The following is a 26,293-nucleotide window of genomic DNA, read 5'->3' as shown; positions in this document are numbered from 1 at the left end:
AGACCATGAACCCAGGACTGCCTGCAGGCAGGGCATCTGCTCTGTCACTGAGCTACAGTAATTGTTGTGCCTGCATAAGAACATTGCTGAGAATAACAGTTGACACGGTAGATATTAATTTGCATTCTCTCAGACTATATTTATATCATCCTGCTAATGGCAAGAAGATCTCCACCCTGATCAGCAGTTTATGCAGGATTTCCTAAAGGAAAGGATGATGATAATGGATGTTGGCCCATAAACTCAATATTCGTTAGACCACACATGGTTAGCTAATTTGTCTTTTTAAATGTATGCACATACACTAAGCATCCCATGCTTTGTCCCTTTGCTGGAAACAGTGACAACAATAATGGATATGATCTCTGAGTAAATATTTGGTTTTCAGTTAGCCTATTATCACCTAAAATTGTTTCCAGAGTCCTGGAAGTTCCTCCTTTCCTGTACCCTCCCTTCTTTACTATACATTTTAAAGACAACTAGAAGATTATAATGAGAAACACATAGATCCTTTCTGGACAGAAGCAAAAAAGAAAGAAAGCAATTTTAATACAATAGCAACATTTAGAACATGTGTTTCTACTCATTAATAAATAATTACAGTTTCAAGATAAATAGATTCTAGATTAAAAGAGTGATATCACCATTTTGATAACTGGAAACTATTTGTACTAAACTAACTGTCAAGGCTGGTAGTCTGGAGACAAAGGATGGTTCAACATATGAACAAAGAGGGATAGGCAGTCTATGAGTGCATCTGCTGAGTGAGAGGTTGCTCAAACTGAGGAGCCAGATCAGATCTTTATAGATGGTATTCAGTTAGTCCTATGTACCACCTGATCCCTACCAGGCAGGCAGGTAGCTGCAGAACTACTCTGCAATCACCTCTAGTGGTGGTGCTGCAACTCAGGTAAAATCAGGTTAGCTGTTTTTCCCAACCAGCAAGCTTCCACAGTGGCATGGAGTAATGCACCTGAGCCCCTAATCTGAGACTTACACTACATTAACAAAGTACATTGTCATATATATTGCATTGAAAGAGATACACACAAACACTGCAGTACAGCACAGTTATACTATATAAAACATCGTTGGGGCTATTCTCACGATCAGCCAAAATCAGGCTAGAAGAGCCAAGCCCGATTTTGGCTGATCGTGTAAACCACCAGGCTCGCAGGCGAACCCAGTGGCTTACAAGCAGCTAGCCCGCTTTTTTAGCCCTCCCCAAAGCCTGGGTTTGCGGAGCGAGCGCTCTACAAACCCGGGCTTTCCGATCGTGAGTAGCTGCGGTGCAGCTCCACGCCGCGGCTAATCACGAGTAGACCCCTGGAGGGGAGGTGAAAAGCCGCCTCCCGGCTCCGGGGGTCTCTCCAGTATGCCCTGCGTGCTCGCGCAGGGCATACTGGAGCTTCCGGGGGCTGCGTGGCCCCTGGGCTCCGCAGCCCCCGCCAGCTCCGTCACGGAGCCGGCAATCATGTGGGCGGCGGCCCAGGGCTCCCTCCAGCCGCCCAGGGCTCCCTCCCTGCTCGTGTGTGGTCCCCGCGCACACTCCAAAACTGGGCCTCACTGATTGTGAGACCCGGCTCATTATCTAAAACCAGTGGCATAATCAACCCTAATGGTGAGTTATCTCAACTTAACGTGGCCTTCGTATTATCTCTCTCTCACACACACTCTATACGTATAAGCAGCTTCTTGATTTATCCAGACGTTAATTATCTGAACTCCAGCAATTTACTCAGAAGATGAAGGAGCCTTTTCCTCAGGACCATGGTATTCCCAGCTGGGGAAGTCTGTGATGTAAAAGAGTTCTCTCAGATTAGGACCTCCCAAATAGGAAGAAGCACTGCCCTTTTCAGATGAAATCTTACCACAAAGCCCCCACTTTGGAGCCACATTTTCCCACCATGGTTGTTTCTACAAACTCACCCCGAAGTGACTTAATGTTTCAGTACTGACACCTCAGTTGAGGAGCTTGCACACCTTGCAGCTGAGGCACAGATGGGAAGCCTACCCACAGGCGAACTTGCACCCAAGCAGCTTTTCTGAGGGAAAAATTGAAGATTATGTATTTAAGTTGTAACAAGATCAAAACTTCCACCTATCAATGCCAGAAACAACTGTGCAGAAAGATATTAAGACTGCCAATTTTGAATTAGTAGTTTGTTGCTGGTGCAATTTTCCGTGTTGTTGGCGCACTTGTACTCTAGTTCTTTTTCTTCCCTGAAGACTCCAGCCCTTGTTTTAGCAGGGGGAATTCCAGAGCATGTTGTCCTCATGCCTTATAGCCTAGCCTTGTGCTACCAGAATGAGAGGTCCTTTCCCCCAAGACAAGTGAGGGTACATCTCGGGGAGCGCGGACTGCAGTGCTGCCAGGGACAGAGCCATGATTGGGCTAACGGGTTTGGAACATAGGAAGCTGCCATATACTGAGTCAGACTATTGGTTCATCTAGCTCTGTATTGTCTACACAGACTGGCAATGGCTTCTCCAAGGGTGCAGGCAGGAATCTCTCTCAGCCCTATCCTGGAGATGCCAGTGTTACAGTCCAGGCCTAATTTATATACTAAATCTGCTTATTAGCTAGCATACCAAATTAGGCCTGGCTCATAGTGTCACCAAGTGACCAAGTTCTTTTATATGATGATCATGTAGGATCTGGGCGCAAGGAAGAAAGGAGATCAAACCAATCCTCAAAGATTCAATGGGCTTTATTGCGTATAAAAGAGTAACAACATAATCTAGCAGAAAGCAGAACATGCTATCAATATTACTAACAGCATTTAAACAGAGCACCCTAGCCAGCACCAATATTCAATGTGTTCCTAACTAGCATATGTGTGTGCATTAAACCTTCCTAGAGCCTAATACAATTCAGATATAGATGGGAAAAGGGGGGGGGGGAGGAAGGCTGAGGGCTGGCATGGTTTGGGGGAGATCAGGAATTAGTAGGGGAACGAGGGGAAGGGAGCAGGAGAAGGAGGGGAAAGGATGGGGGGGGCCAAGGCTTGTAATGGAGCAGCATATTACCCGGATCAGAGAGACTTGAGAGCGGTGAATCTCTTCAGCTTGAAGGAGCGAGGCGCTTGGCTGGAGACAGGAGTTGTTGCAGTTGCTCAGATCACGGCTGAGAGCCAGAGCACCATGGCTGGGGAAGTCTTGACTTCTCACTGCGCAGTAGAAGTCACAGACAGCTCCTGTCCAGGGACAGAGTTCCTGCCTTGCCCTGCGGCTTAGCAGCAAACTCTGGCATTGTTATGAGCAGATCTTGCTGTAGGCACAAGATGCTAACTCTCTGTCCAGTAGCCTCATTTTTAATAGTGCATTTCCCTTTGATCTCTATTCAAATCTCCTCTTTTCCTGGGTCCTCAAAAGGTGACAACTTGCTGTTACCTTCTGGACAATGTCTTTTAATTATTCAGGATATTGGCCAGTTCAGAGAAATCTGAATCTCATCTTCTGTAAACTGTGCGCTTAGGAGGGGATGCGGTGGGGGGGGGGGACAAGTGTTAGTAGAAGGACTAAATCTACAGGTGTTCTCCTAGGGTGGAATTTCTATAGACAGCGACTGAGTAATCCCCCTTGGGCATAGCAGAGCCATCATTGACAACGATTAACATAGATTTCTTGCAACAGGAAGGGGGAAGCAACTGAGTAATCCCCCTTGGGCATAGCAGAGCCATCCACAGACATTATCTGGTAGTGAGTTACATTTTAGCATATTGATATAGCTCAGGCCCAGCCCTTTGTGCTTTCTTAAGTATCCATTTCACAATACAATGCTGGAATGCCTCTTCCTTCCCAGAGCAGGTGTCAGTTCACCTTGAGCCCAAGCATTAACTCATTTCTTAATATAAAATGAAATCAGACACAGGCCTATATTCCACATACTTCTGAGTTGGTACCTCTGGTTCTGATATGTTGTGGACCATCCACAGCACCAGGGAAGAAACTTGGAACCTTCTGCTCTTCCCAGAGGGGCTCCATCCCCTAAGGGCAATATCTTACGGTGCTCACACTTCTAGCCACCCTCAGGGGCCGCGCCTTGCAGCTCCAGACACCCCCCCCCACATCTGACATCAGATGCAGGGGGCATTATTTCACTCCCAAACGGGGCCTCATGGAGAGCCACTCCTGGCCTCACTGCCAATGCAGCAGGGCCGATCTCCCTCCCAAATGGGGCTGCGCAGCCCTGTCTGGAAGGGAGACCACGATCCCGCACCTGATGTCAGATGTGGGGGCATGGCCATACCCATACAGGTGTGGGGCCAGGGGGCCGTGGCAGTGGCCAAACACGGCTGCCACCAGCCTCCCTCCGCTCCTGAGAGCTGCATGGCACAGCTCTGGAGGCCAGGACAATGCATCCCAGCCTCCAGAGATCCCACAATGCACCGTGCGACACATGTGGTGCATTGGGGGAGTCCCCCAGGAGACAGGTGCTCTAGGTGCCCATCTCTGTGTGTGGCCAGGTTGGAAGCAGCCTGGCTCGCACACGAGCAGCAAGCGCTTACTCCCTTAACCTTGGCTAAAAGGCGGGCTGAAAAGGTGGTCTAGGTGGTGCTAGCCCACCAAGATTGGGCCCAATCACAGCAGTTCTCATGCACAGCCTAACCCAGGCTGGGCGTCCCTAGCCTAGGTTAGGCTGCATGTGAGAACACCTCTTAGTATGACATCTGGATGCCTCAACCAGCTCCAGCATAAACTTCACTTCCTCATTAGGAATGTGACAGTCTTGTTGGAATTCAGCCAGCCAATGCTGTCCTACCACCATAGGAAATGCTGTCTGCTTCCCTGGTAGAACCAAGATTTAACCAGAGCTTCATTGGTACATGGTTACTGGAGAATGAATTCAGCACTATTTTGTACTGAGATCAAAAGGTGGCAGTGGTGGGATCATATTATTAAGTATGTCTTCAAAAGAGATTTTTTTTGCATTTGCACAGGGAAATGCATGACAGCAAAAGAATCCTATCCTATAAAAGAATCCTATAAAATAATCCTGACCTGAACAGCTCAAGTAAGGGGGCTAATCAGGAGATCTGGCAGCTGACTCTTGGAAAATAAATTAATTGAATTTATTCAGCTGCTTAGCTTGACAAAGATGTTTAGAATCAGGACATGTCTTCTTTGCATAACTTCAAAGCTGACACAATGGGACTGTATTCTCCTTTTATTCAATGTTCTGGAAGCCATCACACACTAAACGAAAAGGCATAATACACCATGAACATTCCTCACTGGAGAAGCAATATTTAGCTTTGGTTTGTGGGTTGGTCTGCTCTATAGTGTTCAGCTAGCATGCCAGTTCTTAATTTATCAAACAAACAACCCCAAACCTAGCGTCATTCTTTACTTTATTTGTTATAGAGTTATGCACGGCGCACACAACTCTGTAATATGACACATCTCTGTAAAACGATGGACTGAACAAAGCCACAAACTACCAACACAAAACACAGATAGTTCATCTTCTCCTTGTCAGATTTACAACTGCCATGCATTTAGGTTTATTTCTAAATCCCCACAGTTTGGGTGGATTTCTTTCCTTTTTAGTCAGAAACTGCTTGCCTAGCACCACAAAAAAGTCATCATTTAATACTCTTTTACATTCATAATTGTATGCAGACCAGAAAAAAGGAAAAGGAGTTACACATTTACTACAGTGCTAATTCAAGGTCAACATTTACTATCTAGGATATATTGTTACTGGCTAACAGAAACTGAGCGCATAATAATCCTTCCTCAATCTGTGAATGGGCAAAAGTTCACTTTTGGCTTTATAAATCAAAATGAATTGGCTTGATACGGAAAAGAGCAAAATAAAACAAACCCCAAACCCCACAACCCTTACTGTGTTAAAGACAACTACTGAGTATGTCTCTTACACACAGCTTGCTCTGTTTTCAGTTTGAACACAAATGCCAGAGAAAACCATAGTGATGAATTATGCCAAGGAAGTTGCATTGTTGGCCTTTATAAATAGCACCTGACATGTTCATTTTAATATACGAGGCCAATTTAAAAAGGAGTTGGTTCTGACATAACACCAGACTACCACTTCTACTAACCACAGTTTAAACTACAAACCATTATTTGTATTCCATATGTACAGGCAAACCATAGTTTATGCAGCTTCCCTCTTCCTCCACCTTCCCTGAGAATTCCTAGAGGTTCTCCAAAACAGCATTCTCTAAGGGTGAAGCAACATCCCAAACCATGGCTTCTTGGTTTGGATGCAACACAATGGACCGGGTCTCATGATCAGGGAGACCCGGTTTTTACCGGTGAGCGGGAAGAGCGGGCTAAGCCCGCTCTCCCTGCTCATGAGCGAGCAGGGAGCCCTGGGCGGCCAGCTCCGTGACGGAGCCAGCGGGGGTGGGCTGAGCGGCGGCCGCGCGGCTCCCGCAAGCCCCAGTATGCCCTGCATGACTGCTGGTCGCAGGATGGTTGTTCCACTCCTCAGTTGAATGTTGTGTTGAGGAAAATGGAGAAATCATTCCATCCTGGCAATTATAAATGGGTTCACTGTGAAACTATCTCTGTCTCCACAAATCAGGCTTCTTACAGCCCATTCAGGGTCAGGGACCACTTAGGAGCATTAGGGCTTAGCTCAAACCATCCTTTGGCAGTTGTTGAGATATCAGTGCCCAAAAGAAGGCTCTCGAGGCCCCTGTGCCCCAAGAGGACTATATCTGCCCTGGGAAGAATTAGGCCCAATCGGAAAATGGGAGCAGCCAGTTGGATGGATCTTTCCTCAGTAGATGCTGCATGGGCCATTGTGTGTGTGTGTGGGGGGGGACGACACATGAGACAGAAACCGCGAGCCAAAACACTGCTATCACTGGCCCACTGAGAAAGAAACACATGCATGCCATTATAGTAAGGGGAAGGGGGCCCACCTAGCTAGCTGGGGGACCACCAGAGTTAACTTTTCCAAGAGAGGTCCTTAAACCTCAGGGCCTGAGGGGCACAATGACATTGTGCCAGGCTAACCTAGAGCCTTTTTAATGGATCATTATCACTGCAATCCAGCTTGCTTTAGGATGGTTGTTCCACTCCTCAGTTGAATGTTGTGTTGAGGAAAATGGAGAAATCATTCCATCCTGGCAATTATAAATGGGTTCACTGTGAAAAAAATTGGCTTGCACAAATAAGAATTTGGCAAATAGTCCAAGGAAATAGCAAGGCATTGGTTTTTCTATGGGGAGTTAAAAGAAATATATGATTGCCCCACAGATTTCATGGTTCACTTGTGAATCTTTCTTCTTCCCATAAACACTCCACTTCTTTCTCAAAATAATAGCAATGGGAGATTCAGCTTCCATTTCTATGCTGGCTGGATTCAATTCTAAACTATACGGTTCATGATTTTGACCTGATGCTTCCTCAGACCATTACACATTATAATATCAGACATAGAAAAATCACTTTTGGAGAGTATTTTCCCCACAACAGGTTTTTATTAAATTCTCATCAGCATAGTACAGAAAACATGAGCAGAATAGAAGTTTTTTTATGACATCTGGGTGTATTAAATGTGCAAGGTATCAGAGATGGATTTAAGCTATGAAGCCAAGATCCGATTATTCTCCCCACATTCATACCTGTTAACATATTCATAGTCTATATAGCCCGTTCATGATCTGTAGTACAAGGTAATGGGAGGCAAAGTAGCGAAGAAGGTCCATAGTTCAGTGGAAGCTATGCATGCAAAAAGTCCCAGGTTCAGTTTCTAGCCTCTCCAGGTAGGGCTGGAAAACTCTCATCTGAAACCCTAGAGAGATTTATTGTATTGTACACCTAGAAAGTTGTATTGTCTACACTGCTAGTCAATATAGTACTGAGCTCGATGGACCAATGGACGGATTCAGTTTCCAATGTAATTCCCATCCCAATTCACAGAAAGCCAAATTCTGTGCATAATTTCAATTTATGTCCATTTTCTTTCCATAAGCATGCTTAATTTGCAAATTCTATTCAGAATCTCATATTTTCCTTAAACTGAGAAGTAGTACATGATGCAAGAAAGAATACTATGGTGTAACAAATAGCCTTGACTCAGAGCAGCTCATGGGAGATAACTATTTGCTGAGTCATCCTCCCCCCACCCCCGGCCACTTTCCAGAGGAGTCTGAGTAGGCTTCCCTGCAAAACCTTTTACTTTTGATCTCTGGTAGAGTAAAATGCTGCCACCGCCACCCCCTTATTAGCAGCACCTGAACCCCTCTGGGCTTGAGGAGGAATATCCCAGGGAAGCTCTCTTAACTTTGCTAACAAGCAAAGTATGGGGAACTTAGTTTCACATGCGTAGCTGGCAAGCAATCCGTGGAGACTGGTTTTACACCAAAGGAGCACCCCCTCCCTCCCAGAGTTAACCAAACACCCTGTGAGGCTTTAGAAGAAAACAAAACAAGAAAACCATTTTCTTAAAAAGGCTACAAAAATAGGTTGTCTTAAGCTTTAGGTTTAGGTTGCATTTAAGAACCCTTAAATGGTTACAGAGTCTTTTTCAATCACTACAGACTGGTTCTGTCTGAGGCTTTTGGCTTTTTAGCTAAATTTAAAAATATGTAGTTGATTACAACAATACTTCAGAAGCACCCTGAATGATGCTGGGGTGGCATCCAGTCAAATCTTAGTTACTTAGTTGCAGATATTTAGGAAAATGCAAAGCACACACACAAAAGCAAAATAAATTTCTGACACACAGTCTTAACCAAACAAACTGTACCCTAGTTTAAATTCCCGAAGCCAAACATCCTGGCTTCTGTTCCTTGATTCTCAACTCCTGATGAGAATCAAGCCCCTGTAATTCTGTCTCTCAAGAATCTACAGTCAACCTCCAGCTGCAGCAAAGCTCCATTGCTGCATGTCCTCTGCACTCCTCCAGCACAGACTTCCTTTTTTAATTCCCAGAAATCCCAGCAACAGTTCTCTAGGTCCCACGCCCCTGGATTGGTTGAACCCTGGAGTTCACCAGCCTGTCAGTCAAGACAAGGGTTAACTTCCTGTTAACTCTTTAGAAGATGAGGAGATTGGTCACTACATATGGATAAAGGTGCATAGAGAATATTAGGACAGGAAAGTTCTCTTTCACTTAGTGTTACACTCACATCAACTCTTACTCATCAGTAGAATTCACACATAATGGATGTAGACAGAATGACTGGTAACAATCCCCTGCCCTACCATACACCCACACCCACCTCGAGTGCTGCAGAGGGAAACTGTACATACTTTTTGAAAAAGAAGAAGATATAATTCACACAATAGTGGAAGCATTCTCTCGATGTTCTTTGAAAATATTGCTAGAATACCAACTTAGAAGCAAATCTCCTTAGCAAATAGACACCCCAGCCTGCTACTGGAAGAGTGGAATACATCTCATGAGTAAATACTCTTGTGAGTAGATATCTCAGCCTACTAGTTCAAATGGCACAATTGTCCTTGTTTTTCTTCTCCCTCTTATTGCCCTACATTATTCCTTTGGGTGCTGCAAACAAGTAGCACAGGGACAAGAAGAGTAATAAAAGATAAACAATGAAAAATATATGAAATGCAACAAATTCTGCATATTCCTAAAACTGGCAGAGAGGGCTTGCTCTATATGCCTCAATTTTTTTAGAGGCCAAGACAACTGAGATAAGATCTAAAGCTATCTCTCTTATAGCTCCCTATTTCTGGAATTCCCTCCCAAGGGAAGCTAACCTACCTGGCTTCCTTCTTTCTGATGTTTAGAAAGTGTGGGAAGACCTTCCTGTTCAGGAAAAAAACTAAAATTTTAAACAGATTATAAAGTTGGTTTTAATGTAATGCTACTTGCTTGAACTGTTGGACTTTTGTGTGTGCAGGATAGATGTCTAAATTAATTGTCACAACTGGGTTCCCTGGGCGCTTTCTGACCTTGTAGCATGGCCTCAGATTTTGGAGGGGAGGGGGTTCCCATTCACCCAGTTCTTCCTCCTCCAGGCTTCATGGGGTCACTGTGGCTACCTCTCTCAGGAGGACTCCACCACTCTTCTTCTGGCAGCCCTTCATCACCGGTTACCTGTGCCTTAAATAGCTGCTGGCATCCTGGACATCTCCGCTCGGGCCTCCGCCCTGCTTTATTAGCCCCTTTTCAATCCCCTTACAGGCAGCTGCTACCAATACCCATGTTCCCTCCTCCCTTGCTCGCCCCACCCCTCCCTACGAGGCACCTCTGTGATGTCATTTGGAGGTGCCTCACCAGCAGCCTGCTCAGGCGGCCGCCCGATGAGAGCCTCCCATGTTCCTGGCGTCCCTGACGGAAACCCACTGGTTATGGCCCTGTCGCTGCTGCTGTGCCTCACCAAGCCCTCCCTCGGTACCGCAGCTGTTCCGGAGGAGATGGCAAGGCCAGTGGGACCAGCCACGGAGCCGCCCACCAGACATTAATTAAAATTGTGTTTATCATAATGATTTTTGTCGTAAGCTGCTTCAAGAGTCCAATGGACAATTGCAAGTGGGACATAAATTATAAACAAACGAATATATATATATTTAAAAATGCCCACGGGGCAAATATGCTATTAGTCTCTGCTCTACTGTGCAAGACCTCAGGAAGCTGCCTCATTCAGAGTCAGACCATTCGTCCATCTAGCTCAGTACTGTCTAAAACAGACTGGCAGTGGCATCCCCAAGGTTACAGGCAGGAGTCTTTCTCAGCCTTATCTTGGAGATGCCAGAGAGGGAACTTGGAACCTTCTGCATGCAAGCCTGCAGATGCTCTTACAGGGGCGTAACTATAATCGGGCAAGGGGAGGCAGTTGTCTGGGGGCCCACTGCCTTGGGGGGCCCCCAGAGGCAAGTCACATGACTGACTCCCCCAGCCGCACACTCCCCGGGCTTCCCTCAGTTGCATTGATCCTCCAAAATTGATCCTGCGTTCCTCCGCCACATTCCCTCCCTCCGTCTGACTCTCCCTCCTCCACCCTTCTTTGCCTCGCCCTTGTTATTCGCTCCTCCTCCTTCCCAGTCCTGGCCCTCCTCCATTGGCTGGCGGTGCCATGTGAAAAAGAGTCATGTGATCAACCGGACTGGAGCAGCATGCTGGCAGAGCAGAGCAAATAAGTCGCAGCGTGAGTTCTCCACCCGTAGCCCAGTTTATTGAGGTGCACTTCCTTTCCCACCATGCTGCAAAATTTACCCAAGAGTAGGCAGGGAGGGTGGCTGCTGTGCGTGTTGAGGAGAGACAGAGACAACAGACATGGAGTCCTCAAGTTAGCTGATGCTGATCCCAGTGGCTTTAATGGGAGGGTGGGGAGAAGTTTCCTCCTCAAATGTCTGCATCAAGAACTTGGGGCAAAAGCCCACACACTCTCAGACCTCGAGAGTGGGGGAGGGAGAGCGTGGAGTGATTCAGTGGACCCCGTCGCTCCCCTCAGCTTGGCTTTCAACCTCCCAGCCTGAGCCCTTAAGCACTGAAAATGGCAGAGGTCAGGGGTTTTTTTTACTTTACTGCAAGGAGGTGTGGTTGGTCACAAGTAGGTTTTGCTTATTTTTCTTAAAGATTGTTTTCTTCGCTTGTTAACCAGAGACTAGTGCCAGTGGTTGTACACTGAAATGCATATTCCTTTAACAAAAAGCTCTCTTGCAGCCCGATCCTATGCACGCTGATTCAGAAGGTAGTCCAGCTTCGTCCAATGGGACTTCCAAGGCAGTGTGTATACCATAAGAAACGATTAATTAATTCTTCATTTTGCAAACATCACTGGGATGCTGGCTCAACAGGCACTGTAATAACCAGCCTTCCTGAGGAGCCAGGCAGGCTGCTGCTCTGAGCTAACCGATCGAGTCAGAGTCGGGGAGGGGGTGGGAACGTTGGGCTTCCCTTGCTTCTCCCTGCTCTGTCTGCTGTGCTGTCCTGTTGTCGACTCAGGCAAGCAGCAGGCAGGAGGCTGCCTGCTGCTGCTCTGTTGAGTTTGTCACAGGAACAGCATCACTTCCATGGCAGGAGGGAGCAAGTGTATGGGGAGTGTTCAGGGAGCTGTGTGGGGCGGTGGAGCAGAGCCATGGTGGGCATGTGGTGTTTGGAGCTTGCTGGGATAAAGAGGGATGTTCTGTTCCATTCTGTTGAGAGATCAAATATGTTTCCTTCAGTCATGAGAAACATGTCCCTTAAAAGGGACAATTTGACATTTCTCTGCGGGGCTTGTACTTCAACCAAATCTTGTCCTTTCTAGCAGCCCTTCTGCAGCCCCCCACCCCCTGTCCCTTCCGTCTCTCTATTTTGAAAAGACCTTCCAAGACCTGTTGTGTTACCAGGAACAACTATGATAAGAAGACTTCAAACAAACAGGCACAGAGGTGTGGGGGGGTGATTACTTGAGCCCCCTACAGGTTGGCTGAGGAGGGTTCTGGGTGAATGGAGGTGTCTGATGCCAGTCACTACTAGACTAGACAGAGCAACAGTGAGTGCACCACACAGTTCCCCACATGTGTGGAGAGCTCATGAGAAATCTTGTGACACGACACACGGTGGATCAGAATTGAGCTACCCAGAAGCTTCATTGCTCCAGTTTAGCAGCCCCTCCTTGAACATAGAAAAATGCATTTGGCTCACAAGATTTGCAGCATGATCTTAAGTATGCTTACTCAGAAGTAAATCCCACTTGGCTCAATAGGACTTACTCTCCCAAACACGTGTGTACAGAACTGCAGCTTCCCTCTTCCAGCCTTTGGAAGAGCATAGCTGCCTTCCTTCCTGGATGTGAGTGCTAAGACCTGGAGCTACCAGAACAGCATGTCTTTCTCTAGTACCATTAAATGACTTGCATTGTCCACAGTTTACAAAACCCACAAGACCAGATCTCCTCAATAGTGCATCTCATAACACAGGTTTATTTGGGTTTTTAAATATCATTTTGTCCTGAGTATCTTATGTCCATAGTAATCTAAAGGAAATATCCTATATAAGTAAGCTGCCATTTTATCTGTACAACTCAGTAAGTTATTGCATATGTGTGTGCACATGCACGCAAGGATATATAGATACTAATGTAGATCTCTCTTCCGATTTTGTAGTCCCCATGTGACTAAATTGTTTAGGGTGCTAAACCTGAAGGATTATATTTAGTCCAATATTTGGGAGTGGAAAGGATTACCGCTTTGAGTAAGAGAGTCTATGAGTGGTTCCATTTTTCATTAGCTGGCGTTTTTCATTACTGTTTGGACTTGGGTAAGAACTATGTAGATGTCTTTTGCTGCACTGCACAATTTTACCACAAGTATATTTTAGAGCTCTGTGTCAGGCCATCAAACCTGCTGGGTGATTGCCTGAATAAAACATGACCTTTCCTCTTCAAAGTTCAAAATGTAAGCACAATTCAAGACACCCACTGCTCTTTATGCTATGATGTGTGGTTGGCAGGTTGGATTCTCACACTATAGATGCAAAAAACTGTTAACTACTTACTTGCTGCTCAGGCAGCGTCTGAGGGAGTAAGAGGCACCTCCTCCACAAGTCCGAGAACATTCACTCCATGAACCCCAGGCATCCCAGAGGGTATCTCGGTCCTCTTCAGATCGAGCAGTTCGAGAACTCTTGAAAAGAAAGAAAAATATTAGGTTAATGCTAGTAAAAGTATTTTTTGAAAATACCCATCTTATTCATTTTTTATCCATTTCCTCTTACACTGATCTCTCAAACACAAAATTTAACATCAAGAAATGTTGTTCAGAACTAAATTGTTGCAAAGTCATAATTCAAACAAGTTTGCATATTTTGCAACAAAGTATTTTATTTGGATCCAAACCTCACGCTATTATATATTTGCAGAGTTTGGAATATTTTGCTAAGTGTTGTATCAGCAGGTTCAGAAACCACAATGGTGGAATTCTCTTTCATTATTCTGTTGCACTAGAAAATCCCCTTTAGCTGGAGAAACAACTTTGCAAAAACAACCCCTCTTTCTGCCCTCACCCTCTTTTTTTTAATTTTATCTACCTGTCTATCATATTTCTATACAGCCTTATATGTACATCTCTAGGCGGTGTACAAAATTTAAAGCAATATAAAAAGTAAAAACAGATTAAAAATCCACAAAACACAAAAGAATCTCCTAAAACAAGTTGTTAAAACAAATTATTAAAACTAATTCCAGTTAAAAGCCTGCGAGAACAAGTGCGTCTTGAGGGTCTTCCTGAAAACAGAGGAGATGCTTTTCTGTCAGATCATTGTTAATATCTCCTTACCTTTCTCCTCTTCTTGCATTTCACTCAAACTATCTGATTATGGGAATGGAGAGGAAGGGAGAAAGCGTCGAATTCAGGGGGTGTTGCACAGGGGTGCTACAAACAGGGCACCATGTTCTGGGGGCACAGTGCAGGGTTATCGCTTTGGGCAAAAATCAAAGGGGGAGACACTCCAATTTCAGTTTTCACATGGGACACTGGTCAGTCTACAGCCACGCCTTGGAATTTATAAATCACACTTTGTTAACCTAAAATAAATCACAAACATCAAACTTTCGTCCTCAGGGTCCATTGCCAAACTGTTGTGTCAGAGATCTCTCAACAGAGTTGCATGAAATTTGGAGCAGTGGTGCCACTTCTCACCCAGTTAATCTATACCAGATTTCAAGGGGTTAAGATAAACAGTTTGGATTTTATGACCAATATAAATGTTCATGGCTTATAATGGTAGAATGTTTTTATTCCACATCTTAACTATGCAGGCAGTACCACACCTCTATATAATGTTATTGTTATGAAGGCTGGAGTCAGAATGCAGTGCTTTCAGGCAAATTCCAGGGGCCACCACTTTAAATGATGCCTGCCTCACCCTACCCAGTACTGGATTTCTGCCCCAAAATATTCCTGGGGCACAGCTGCAGTTGGATCAGCACTGCCATTTTAGATTCCCCAGATCACGCCCCAGCTACATCAGGGGGCCTGGGCTTCATCTGGGAAATCTAAAATGGTGCTGCTGCTCCAGCTGCTGAAAGTGAGGATGAGAAACTAGGAGGATTCTCCAAAATATAATGAGGCAGTAGGCTGTTATTTATAACATAATGGATTTGTTAGAAACAATTTACAATCTTAATAATAGAAAAGAATACAAAAATGCTATCAGTCCCATATGTGGCACAAGCATTTCTGAGAAACCTGAGATTCTGGCTGTCAAAGCAGCACTCACTCCTTTGCCGCCACCAACAGAAAGGAGTAGGGCCACTAGGACGGACACCTTCTGCTAGTACTCTTAATGCTTCTATTTAATTTTTTAAAATAAACAAAATTATCCTATGGTTACTTCTACAGCTCTAAGCCCTATAGGAACATAGGAAGCTGCAATACACTGAGTCAGACCATTGGTCCATCTAGCTCAGTATTGTCTACACAGACTGGCAATGGCTTCTCCAAGGTTGCAGGCAGGAATCTCTCTCAGCCCTATCCTGGAGATGCCAGGGAGGGAACTTGAAACCTAGATGCTCTTCCCAGAGTGGCTCCATCCCCTAAGGGGAATATCTTACAGTGCTCACACTTTTAGTCTCCCTTTCATATGCAACCAGGGCAGACCCTGCTTAGCTAAGGGGACAAGTCATGCTTGCTACCACAAGACCAGCTCTCTTCCCTTTGAAGAAACCAATCTCCTCCCAGGGAGCAGGGGAATGCTGCTAGGCATTTCCCCCCCCTTCCAAAGTGGACCCTGGGCATCAGGTCTGAGCATGGAGCTACTCATTCTTTATCACTGTAAAGAGACTTCCATCAAGCTAAGCAGTGTTCCTACCTACATCTAAAGAGTTATTTATTTGATCCAGTTTATACCTCTCAGACTAGAGGAGAAAAATGCCTGCAGATAAAACCAAAGCAAAACTATCTTCTCTGTATACTCTAAGGAGTACCTGTGGCTAATCCTGTGCGTGGCAACTCTTGTGAGAGTTCGTGAGCAGAAGTACTGTGGTGATTGGGCAGTGGGGATTCCATATGCAGATAGGGACCAGGAGCCTGTGATGGTTAAGGTCAGTTGGAATGCAACTGTTACTGCTTAGAAGATGTTCTTGATTGTAGAGGAGAGGAATCTCTCTATATAAAGGGATCGTGGGCAGGGTTCTGCAAAGAGAGGGGTTGTGAGGGAGGAAAGAGCCCCTTCAGGAGAATGAGGCTGTTGTTGTATGCATTAGATGAGGAAACAAGATGAACAAGGTCTGTTAACTCAGGAAGGGACGGAGGGAGGGGAAGGAAGACAGAGTGGAAGAGCGAGCGTAGGAGAGAGAAAAAGGGAGGGGAAGAAAGAAAGAAGGAAGGGTGAGGGACAGGCCTGAGCCTGTCAGCAGCCTGAGGGGAACAGGGTGGCAGCAGCAAGGAAGGGCTCAGTCAACAACTGCTGTTGTTTGGGGCTACCGAGGCCATTGGTGGAGGGAGGCAGGCAGGCATGGGATGGGCCCGGGCGGCCATAGTGGTGGTGGCAGCAAGGAAGGGCCCAGTCAACCATTGCTGCTGCTGTTTCTGTGGGGAGGAGCAGGAATGGGGCCCGGGTAAGGGTGGGCAGGTCTTTGGGGATAGGGGGCTGCAGCTTGGCCAACAGGCACCAGCAACACTGCAGCCATGACCAAGAGGGGTGAGTGGGGTGGAGAAAAGGGATGGAGGAGTGACCAAGAGGGGTGAGGGATGGAAGCAACAAGATGGAGGAGGAGGAGCAGGAGTGTGGCTCAGGTGAGGGTGGCGAGATCTCTGAGTTGAGGAGGACTGTGGCAGGGGGTGAGGGGAGCAATCCAGTACTAGGTAAAGATGCTCTGCACAGGTTAAGCTAGTAAGACATATTGAAGTAATGTCTAATCCTAGCATTCCAAAAGGATGCACAACAGTGCTGAAGCAGCACCATAAGTGTTTCTAAACAGAATAAGCAACAGTAGACATAACCATTAGCTACTGGTATGGTAGTGACTGGAATCCCTGTGATCTATAAACTATAATGTTTTGTGCTGGGATAGGATGAGGCAAGAGTCTAATACAGAAATCATTCTCTTATCTTGACAGAGCTGTGTAGAAACCTCTCTCGTGGTATCTGAAGCCTGGCAAAATACTTCAGTGTTGATTGCAGTTATTCACAAGTGGGGGCAATGTGGGGAAGGAAAAAGTTGACTACAGGCTGGGACTGTGAACAGTTTGGTATATCTCTTTTCAGGAAAGCCTTTGAACTTATCACAGACCCAAATCCAAATCCCCAACATCTCCCAACAGCTGGGCACTGTGCTGGGGCCTACTCTCTTTAAAGTTCTTTATCAAGGAGGGCCTACCGATGTGACCGCTGAGAGTCTTTAACATTAAAGTTGACAGTTGTTTATACTGTGAATGAAAGAACCAAGAGTTTATTTATTACCAGTGCTGAGGGAATGTGCTAATAGAGACCACTGTGGTCTTTCCCCCTTCCTCCTCAATCTAACACTGTGCAATAGTGATGCTGGGAGTTACCTGTACTGCTCAGCAGTGCTACCATTGAGATGAATGGCTAAAAGAGAGGGCAAAATTATGTGAATCAGATTCTCAAAGACAGCACAATTTGAGTAGCTCATGGCCAATTTAGTTTACTAATGTGATATAGTAAAATATTGGTCAAAGTTCACCAAGCTGAGGGGACCCATCATATGCTGCTGTAATGTGGTGGTGGTGGCTGCTTCATTATGGCTTCTTTTCATTGCACTATGGTAATGTCTGGCAGCTTTGAACTATGGCACAAGAGTCAATATCATGGGTCTTTACAACCCAATACAACTCCATTTCCTGGCAAAGGCATCCACAGGACGGGGCACAAGGGGCAAAACTGCAATCTTATACCCACTTACCTGATAATAAGCACCACTGAATTCAATGTGAATGGCTCAATGGCGGGCGGGGGGGGGGGATTCCATCCCCACTCCACCAGCCAGGCAACATCAAGGAAACATCAAGTTGGTCCTGCACTCATAGTTCCAGGCTTCTGACTACTTATGAGGTTTCACTGGAGAAAATCTCCAGGCAATAGTCAGTGGTAGCAAATGAAGGTGTCCCTTATATTCCACTCTAAATGAAACAGTTGTTTAAGTAGCTCACTTGAGCAAACACCACTGGTAAGCCTTTACTGATGCAACTTAAGATGGACTTGCTATAAATCTGTGCTCAGGGCATCCTACTCACTTGACTAGTTCATACCATGAGCAAAGCTTTATAAGCATTCCAAAAGGACCTGTTTATAAAATGCTAAGCAGCATCTTTCTCTTTCATGCTAGGTTTATTTGGTGATATTCTCACATTTATTCAATTTTTATTTATATATTGATTCATTCTCTCACATAGTTTTATTTTAATCTATTTCTTCTAAACTTTATTACCCACCATCCTAAAATGATTTTACTCCAGGAAATTTACACTGGAAACCAATAAACAAATCTGCTTTGTGCTGATGTGAAATGTCCCCCCGCCCATAATAAAGATCCTCTCCATTGAACACTTGGGAAGTGCAGCTAGAAGGACAATAACTGAGTAATGTTTTTATATGTTGAAAGTTACACGGGCAAGACTGGTTAGCATATGGAATCTTGGCAGTCTTTGCAGGTAGATATTCCAAGTCAAAAGACTGAAAATACAACCAAGTTCATTCTTTCTGCAATTTCCCCCCAAAAGGCCCTGGCTAATCAAGATCTTCAAATACTGAACCGGGAGAGGAGTCAGAGGTGAAAATCAGAGCAAGTTTCTCATTGTACAGTATCAGTATGAATTTGATGCATAAATCTGTTGCATTTATGTGCAGACTGAGTTAACAAAAGTGGAATGGAAAGTATGGTAATAATAGGTACGAACCAGCCAACATTAAAAAAAGTTTTCGCTCTCTTGTTTTCAGTAGGAGATTTAAGAAAGCACTTAATGCTATAACCCTATATAACAGTGTTCTTCACTGCAAGGCCTGGGAGTCAGTGGCGGCTCCCATTGGCCCTAAGTGTGGCTCCCTGACTGTTGATTAAGCCTGAACAAAGCTTTGGACAAAGCCCAATACTCCATTCAGCCCCCTGGCACTGTGCAAATGTGACTGCCCACCATGCAGTGCTGCACTTTGCCAGGTGCCCATAGGTCTTCTTTAAGGGAAAATGAGCCCTCTCCAGCCATCCCATATAGCTCTATGGGGAAAGTGCTGGGAAGGGCTATACTTCCCAAGATGGCCCTGAGACCTGACAGGGCTCTCTATGTATCTCTGAAAGGGTCCCCTGGTGCTTTTAAAAGCACAGCACAGCGCGGAGATCAGTACAGTGGGAAATCACTCTCACATTGAAGGTTTTTTGCCAACATGGCCCTAACCTGAAAAACAGTGAAGATGACTGCTATATACAGCACGCTACTTAAGAATATGTCCTATTATAGTTTTCTTCCTTGTAAGGCCTTTGAGCCAGTGGTGTGTCCCATCTCACAATGGTGTGTGAGCCAGCGTGGCGTAGTGGTTAGGGTGCTGGACTAGGACCGGGGAGACCCGAGTTCAAATCCCCATTCAGCCATGATACTAGCTGGGTGACTCTGGGCCAGTCACTTCTCTCTCAGCTTAACCTACTTCATAGGGTTGTTGTGAGGAGAAACTCAAGTAAGTAGTACACCACTCTGGGCTCCTTGGAGGAAGAGCGGGATATAAAATGTAAAAATAAAATCATCATCATCATCATCATCATCAACCCTAAGCATGGCTCCATGACTAATTGTTTATTGGGCCTGTGTGAAACTTCAGCCAAAGCTGAATTCTCTGTACAGTGTCCATGGAACCATGTGGAGGCTACTATTCCTACTGTGCAGAGCGGCACTTTGCACAGTGCCAATGGAGCCCTCTTGAGCCCCTGTATCATCTTGAAAGGTGTGCATGGAGCACTGGGATGTGTAGCTTTTCCCAGAACTTTCCCCACAGAGCTCTTAAGAGGGGGCTCTCCCCGCACTGGGGAAAGTGCAGTACTGTGTGGAGGTCAGCACAGTAGAAAATGGCTCTGACATTGAAAATGTTTTGCCAATGTGACCCCACTTCAAAAATAGTGAAGATCACTGTCCCATTCTGTGGGACTTACTTCTGAGTGAATGATTGGGCTGTCAGTATCCCCCACTGCAATCAGTGGTGCTTAAAAGTGCTACATTTTCAGGTAAATGGAAATCATGGAATAGGAAGTCAACCTTTGAATTTACAACACAGGTTTTGGTTCTCTCCTTCCGTCCTTTTAAGCCATTTTACAGTATAAAATAAATCTTAGAAAATAAAGCATTCTAGAAGCAGCACTGTAAGTGGCAAATACCCCAAGTTGTTTTATTTCCTGCAGCTACACCAAAGGCAGTTGTGTGATTTTAAAAGGAAAGATTTGAGTGGCAAGGGTCAGGTGCAGGGCCAATGTGTAGGATTCACAAAACCGGTCCACTGACCTGTTGCTCCTTGACATTTTCATACTGACAGCATTCCTGAAGCTGCTGTTCATCTCGCTTAAAAGCACAAGCGGCTGGCTCTCTCTCTCTCTCTCTCTCTCTCTCTCTCTCTCTCTCTCTCTCTCTCTCTCTCTCTATATATATATATATATATATAAACTAGAGATGATTTTTTTATACATTGTCAATGCAAAATAATAGAGATTTGGCAGGATCCAGACTAAGTCAGTCTTAACCAAGCACTATTGAAAAAAACAAGACAAGTTAGTCATGATGACTAACTTCAGTCTCATATATTTCAATGGAACTTAGTCATCACTAACTTAGTCCAGATCCTGATCAGACATAGTAAGAGAAACACAAACACAGACACATTTATGTCCCTTAAAATGCAGCTTTTTGCATTATAAGGTCTGCCCTTTTTCTGTCTTCTTGCTACTGTCATACTCTACACCAGGGATTCTCAGCCTTGGGTCTCCAGATGTTGTTGGACCTCAGTTCCAATAATCTGCAACCAAAGGCCATTGGGGCTGGGGATTATGAGAGCTGAAGTCCAATAACATCTGGAGACCCAAGACTGAGAATCCTTGCTCTACATTAGTGGTTCCCAACCTAGGAGCTGGGGATGCTGGGAGTTGTAGTTCAGCAACATCTGGAGGAACCCAGGTTGGGAGCCACTGCTCCACATGATACATGTTCACCCCATGTCATTCTGCTAGTTCCTGGCTTTAAAACAAGCATCACACCAATCTGTAGGAGGTAAGAGTAAAAAAAGTTCTGCATCCTGGTATTTTAAGCATCTGACTACCAGGGATTAAACAGATTACCATACCAATCAGTTGCTCACCAAATGTTGGAATATTTGGAATTTGCTACATGGCACAGTTTGTCAGCTGGAGCTCAGGATATTCAAACATGCAAATAGAGAGGAAGTGAGAGAGGCTGCCAATGTCACAACTGCCTTTAATTGTACCATGAGAGAACCTTTTCCCTACTGCTGTTTCTGGGGTGATGGAGTATTTGGGGGCCCTCACTCTCAGGCCTAAGTTCTACCTTCCTTAGTTTTTCAGCAATCCAACAGTATTCCTCCTGCCCAGGTTGGTGAAGTTATTGAGGCAGAGGAAGTATGGCAGACCAACGCACACACTCAGACATCTGCAACTTTATTATAGATGCCTGCTGACCTATTCCTCAAACGACTTGCAGAACTACTAGTCTGCCACGTAATAAAGGCTTCAACAGTCAATAATTTGGTAGAAGACACTTCTAACATGCTGTCATGATCTCTGGGTCTGACCCCGCTCTGTGTTCAAGACAGAACCCAAGGATGTAGAGGAAACAGTAGTATGTGTGTTCCTCTGCTCCAGGACTCAGGGAATCCTGTACCCCAACCTGAAGATGCCCCCCATGACTCAGAGAATCTTGTATCGCCTGAACCTATCTTCTATCTGAAGATACGCCCTTCTGCTTCTTCTAGTTCAGAAGAGGAAGCTGAGGCTGCACCAGCTCCATCACTGGTGCTTAACTATGACACAGACAGCATAATAAGGTACAGGCACTTTAAGACTTATGACATTCCAGGCCAAGGGGTGTGGCCAAGTGCCAAACTTACCCTTCAAAAGGGCTCAGGACCTTACTGAAACAGCCTTGTTGCAAAATCTCTTGGCACTTGCTGTTACCTTGCACCCATGTAGACCTGACTTACCATCTTGGCTTATGACTAGACCTGACTTCCTGACTTGTGACTACCACCTGACTCACCCTGCTCCAATATACACTTGACTTCCTGGCTTGTGACCTTGTGACTTGACCCGACCCATCCTTGCTCCCTCATAAATCTGCTCTCTTTGACTTACACCTAGGTCCATCAACAAGACATTGCCATAAGACTGGCACTGCTCAACCCTGCAAAACACGATATATGCATCACCAGTGATGCTGTCTTGATTTGCATTGGAAGGTGTTTAGTTACCATAAGTGAACTTTTGTTGCAAGGTGTGATGTGTTACAGAGAGCTGGGCAAATGCTCCGGTGTCCTCAGCTAATGGTTTTGTTCCTGGGCTCCCACCTGTTTGGATGCCTCATGACCTCTTAACAAAATTAGCAGAAGTAGCCATGTACCACCATGCTTTGTCAAACTATGGTGCTGCTGGCCCAGGCATGTGATCTAGATACCAATGTACACTTCCTACAAATTATTCTAATCTAACTATGTTAATGGAGATACGGAAGTGGGACTGATAAAATGTTCTGTCCTTTTTTAAAAGAAGCATTAAGAGTATTCCTTGAGGCGCTTCACACAACACGTGTGAAGTGCCTGAGGGGGTTCTGTGGGGAGAGCGGGCTTAGCCTCCCACACGATTGCCAGCTCCGTCATGGAGCCGGCAGGGGCTGCAGGGATCGGGGGCCGCATGGCCCCCAGAAGTTCCAGGATGAAACGGAGTGCATGGGGCATCCTGGAGAGACCCCCTAATCCGGGAGGCTGCTTGCAGCCTCCCAGCCAGGGGTCTACTCATGTGTCGCCACGCATCATGGTGACACACGAGCAACAAAATGAGGTTCACGGAGTGCTTGCTCAATTAACCTCATTTAAGGGGAGGGTGGTTTAGGTGGGCTAGCTGCCTTGGGAGCACTGGGCTTGCCTGCGAGCCCAATGGTTCCCACGACCACTGGAAAGCAGGTTAAGTTCCCTTAGCCCGCTTTCCAGTGATCGTGGGAATAGCTTCCTTAAGTTCTATTGCAATATATTACAGCCTGGGTTCAGAGAACTGCTTGTGTGAAGAGAAGACAAGCACGGGGAAGTTTTGTCAGTCCCCTCACTGACAGCTGCACTCTCTCATGTCCTCCCAACATCTCTCAAAGGGGTTGACAGACCCTTCAGAAGAGCATGTGATGGAGTGCAGAGGGCTGCAGGTGTGTGTGTTTGTGTGCAGAATTCAATTTGCACAGCAGATCTTTGTATCCAAGCTTATGTAGGTAAGCCAGTTAATGGTTTCAGTTAAGGTATATACACATTTCTACCCAAGGTGAGAGACAATTGGCTCATGCTAATTAAACGGCATCTCCAAATGACATTTTGAATAGATGTATTTTTAGTGTATATCTGTCCCCCACAGTCCACATGTGCTAGTGATCTCACACTTACTCTCTATCTGAACCTGCCCCACCTTACTGAAGAGCAGAGAGGTGTGCCTCAATGGCAAAGCACATGTTTTACATGCAGAAGGACCCAGGTTCAATCCCTGGCTCTTTCGGCAGAGATGAGAGAAAGACTCCTGTTGCTTCCACTCAGTGTAGACAATACCAAGCTAGATTGACCCATGGTCCAAATCAGTGTTGGGCAGTTTCTTGTGTCGTTCAGAAAAGATTAAACCAGTTATGGACTGTGAAGGTTGTATGCATGAGTCCTTTTGTGATTCTCACCCACCACACACACATACGCACACAATAACTCTTTCTTATAGAAAGGTTTTTCAGTTTCCAACACTTTTTAGTTCTGAAAGCACCAAACCATGAAAACAAAAACTATAGCACACCATAATGAAATATGGTGACCAGGTCACATGAAATAATGTAAGTCTATTGGTTCAGGAAACCCAGGTGAATCACCCTCAAAATAGAGGGTGTGCACGAATCAAAATAACAGATTTTGATTCATGTACCCCCATAGTTCAGTTCACTGAAAGGTCTCCTATACAAGACATTCAGTTCATGTAAATGTCCACTACATCCCATTTCTGGAGCTTCTCCTTTGCCAAACTATTTTGCTTTGATGGTCCTGCACTAAAAAGCTACTGTAGGCTGCTGCACTACTAAAGAAATTGAAATTGCCTAAGAAACAGATGTAGAGTCTCCTCCTCCCCTCATCCCTTCCCCCATGCCAAGATAGTTTTCTTAGGATCCATTCTTAATTTAGTTGGTTAACTGAATCTCATTTTAATCACTGTAACATGCAATATTTTATTGTTTGGCTTTGATCCAGTGCTTGGGGAAAAAACTGGACTGAAGTAATATGTTATAGCAGAAGAATATCAGATCAATCCACTGCATGTATTATGCTCATTAGACACACTAAATTCAGCTCTCCCTTATCTTTATTAAAATGCCACACGACTTAATTTTGAATCAACCCTGTAATTGCTGGGATAAAGGCAGTAATTAAAGGAAGCAAGATAAGTGATTGCACAGCCAATATCAACAGCTGCAAAAGATCATTTGCACAGTGGGCTCACAGATGTGCTGCATCCCACAAATGCAATCTTATTAGCATTTACATGGTAGACAAGGATAGCAGAATACAAGTTTTCTGAGGCGATATCAGCAACTTGCTTACTACCTAATGCCTTAATAAATCTCAAATGTAGGGAGTGGGTTTGTGTGCGTGCTGCTGATGTTTTGGCTTACCAAGACTATGTTTGCAAATCACGTTAAGAAACCTTGAGCAGTCACAGCAATACGCTGAGACTGAAGAGCAATTAAACAGGGGTCGCAAGGTGAAGCCACAATCACAGCCTGCTCTTACCTCATCACAAATTCCAAGCATTAGCGCAACTAGACTGGGCCAAAGAGTCCAAATTTCCCTGAATAAATTTGCACGCCCACCAAGAAAAGAGCCATGTGCCTGCTATTTGCATTCCAAAATTCATTATAAGAGCTGAACGTTTCCCCCAAAACATGTGATATTCAGCTGGAGCAGGCTCCAAGTTTTCTTTTAACAAGTGGAATAAACATAATTCATTTCAACTCGGGCCATGTTTAATGTTAAGAGAAAGTAAAGTGATTTTCCCTCCTCTTCTGAACTGATTCACAATGCCTTAAAGGCCATTTAAAAGTTTAGAGGGAAAATGTATTTGTTTGTCTGAAGACCGCCTTTATATAAACAGCCAACCTGTCTAATCCAGTTTTCCCACTTTTCTGAGCTATTTTTGTTTACTGCTGCATTAACACTTAAGAATTGAAAGTACTATAAACATTGTAGAAGAGAAAAATTTAAAGCGCACCAAGGAACAACACACAAATCCCCCTTGGACAATTACTGTGGAAACTAGTAGATCTCAGGAAAATGAATTCATATTTTAAACTTTTCTTGTCTGGTACCTGAAATCAAGTAATGATCAGACACCATTATTTGTCAAAACAAGTGATGTTTTCAACAGAAAGGCAGAAGATTTTATTGCTTTTCTGCTCCAAAGATTACAATTAGCAATGGACAATTAACGATTGCATGACAAATCATTCATTTAAATATATACTGTATTTCCATCTCAAAGGCTTAGGTGACCATTAAAAAAAAAAAGAGTAAACAGCAAGCAATAGGGGCCAAATTACAATTACAAGAAGCATGTCATTAGAGTTGATATGCTTGTGGGAACCACAGGGAGAGCCAGTTCAGACTGGGACTGCAGAATGGGGAAGAGGAAAATTGATCCAACCTTTTTAAACCCACCACAATCCGGATCCAGATCAGGCCCCTCTCTAGGTGTTACTTGTCCTGGGAAGAAAGTTCTCCAGGGGCAAAAAGTAGCAGCAGGAGCCAGCGTGGTGTAGTGGCTAGAGTGCCGGATTAGGACCGGGGAGACCCAAGTTCAAATCCCCTTTCAGCCATGAAACTAGCTGGGTAACTCTGGGCCAGTCACTCTCTCTCAGCCTAATCTATTTCACAGGGTTGTTGTTGTGAGGAGAAACCTAAGTATGTAGTACACCACTCTGGGCTCCTTGGAGGAAGAACGGGATATAAAATGTAAAAATAAATAAATAATAAAATAAATAGTAAGGATTATGGTAGAAGAAAAAGGTTAAAGGCCTCCTCTTCCATGCTGCAGTCTTGATTTATATTCTCTCCCCTCTGCAACCCCTATTAAGGAAAAAAGACCCCAAGCCTGTCAGCTCTAAAGGCATACTTAACGTAACA

General features: G+C 44.9%; 1 protein-coding gene across 6 annotated transcripts in view; it reads right to left on the bottom strand.

The window, feature by feature from the left end:
* The window catches only part of ADAMTSL1 (ADAMTS like 1), a 786,832-nt gene that overhangs the window by 333,319 nt on the left and 427,220 nt on the right, over positions 1–26,293 (bottom strand). For all 6 annotated transcript variants that reach the window (XR_008315783.1, XR_008315784.1, XM_053294216.1 and 3 more), the window contains one exon: positions 13,436–13,563. Coding sequence is in view for 4 of the 6 variants with exons in the window: in XM_053294216.1 (XP_053150191.1) it covers positions 13,436–13,563 (128 nt within the window). In the remaining 2 variants the exon portion in view is untranslated. The remainder of the gene's footprint in view (positions 1–13,435; positions 13,564–26,293) is intronic.

The sequence above is a fragment of the Hemicordylus capensis genome, chromosome 2, assembly GCF_027244095.1.
Source record: "Hemicordylus capensis ecotype Gifberg chromosome 2, rHemCap1.1.pri, whole genome shotgun sequence".
Lineage (NCBI taxonomy): Eukaryota > Metazoa > Chordata > Lepidosauria > Squamata > Cordylidae > Hemicordylus > Hemicordylus capensis.
This window is presented reverse-complemented; position numbering and strand designations above follow the sequence as displayed.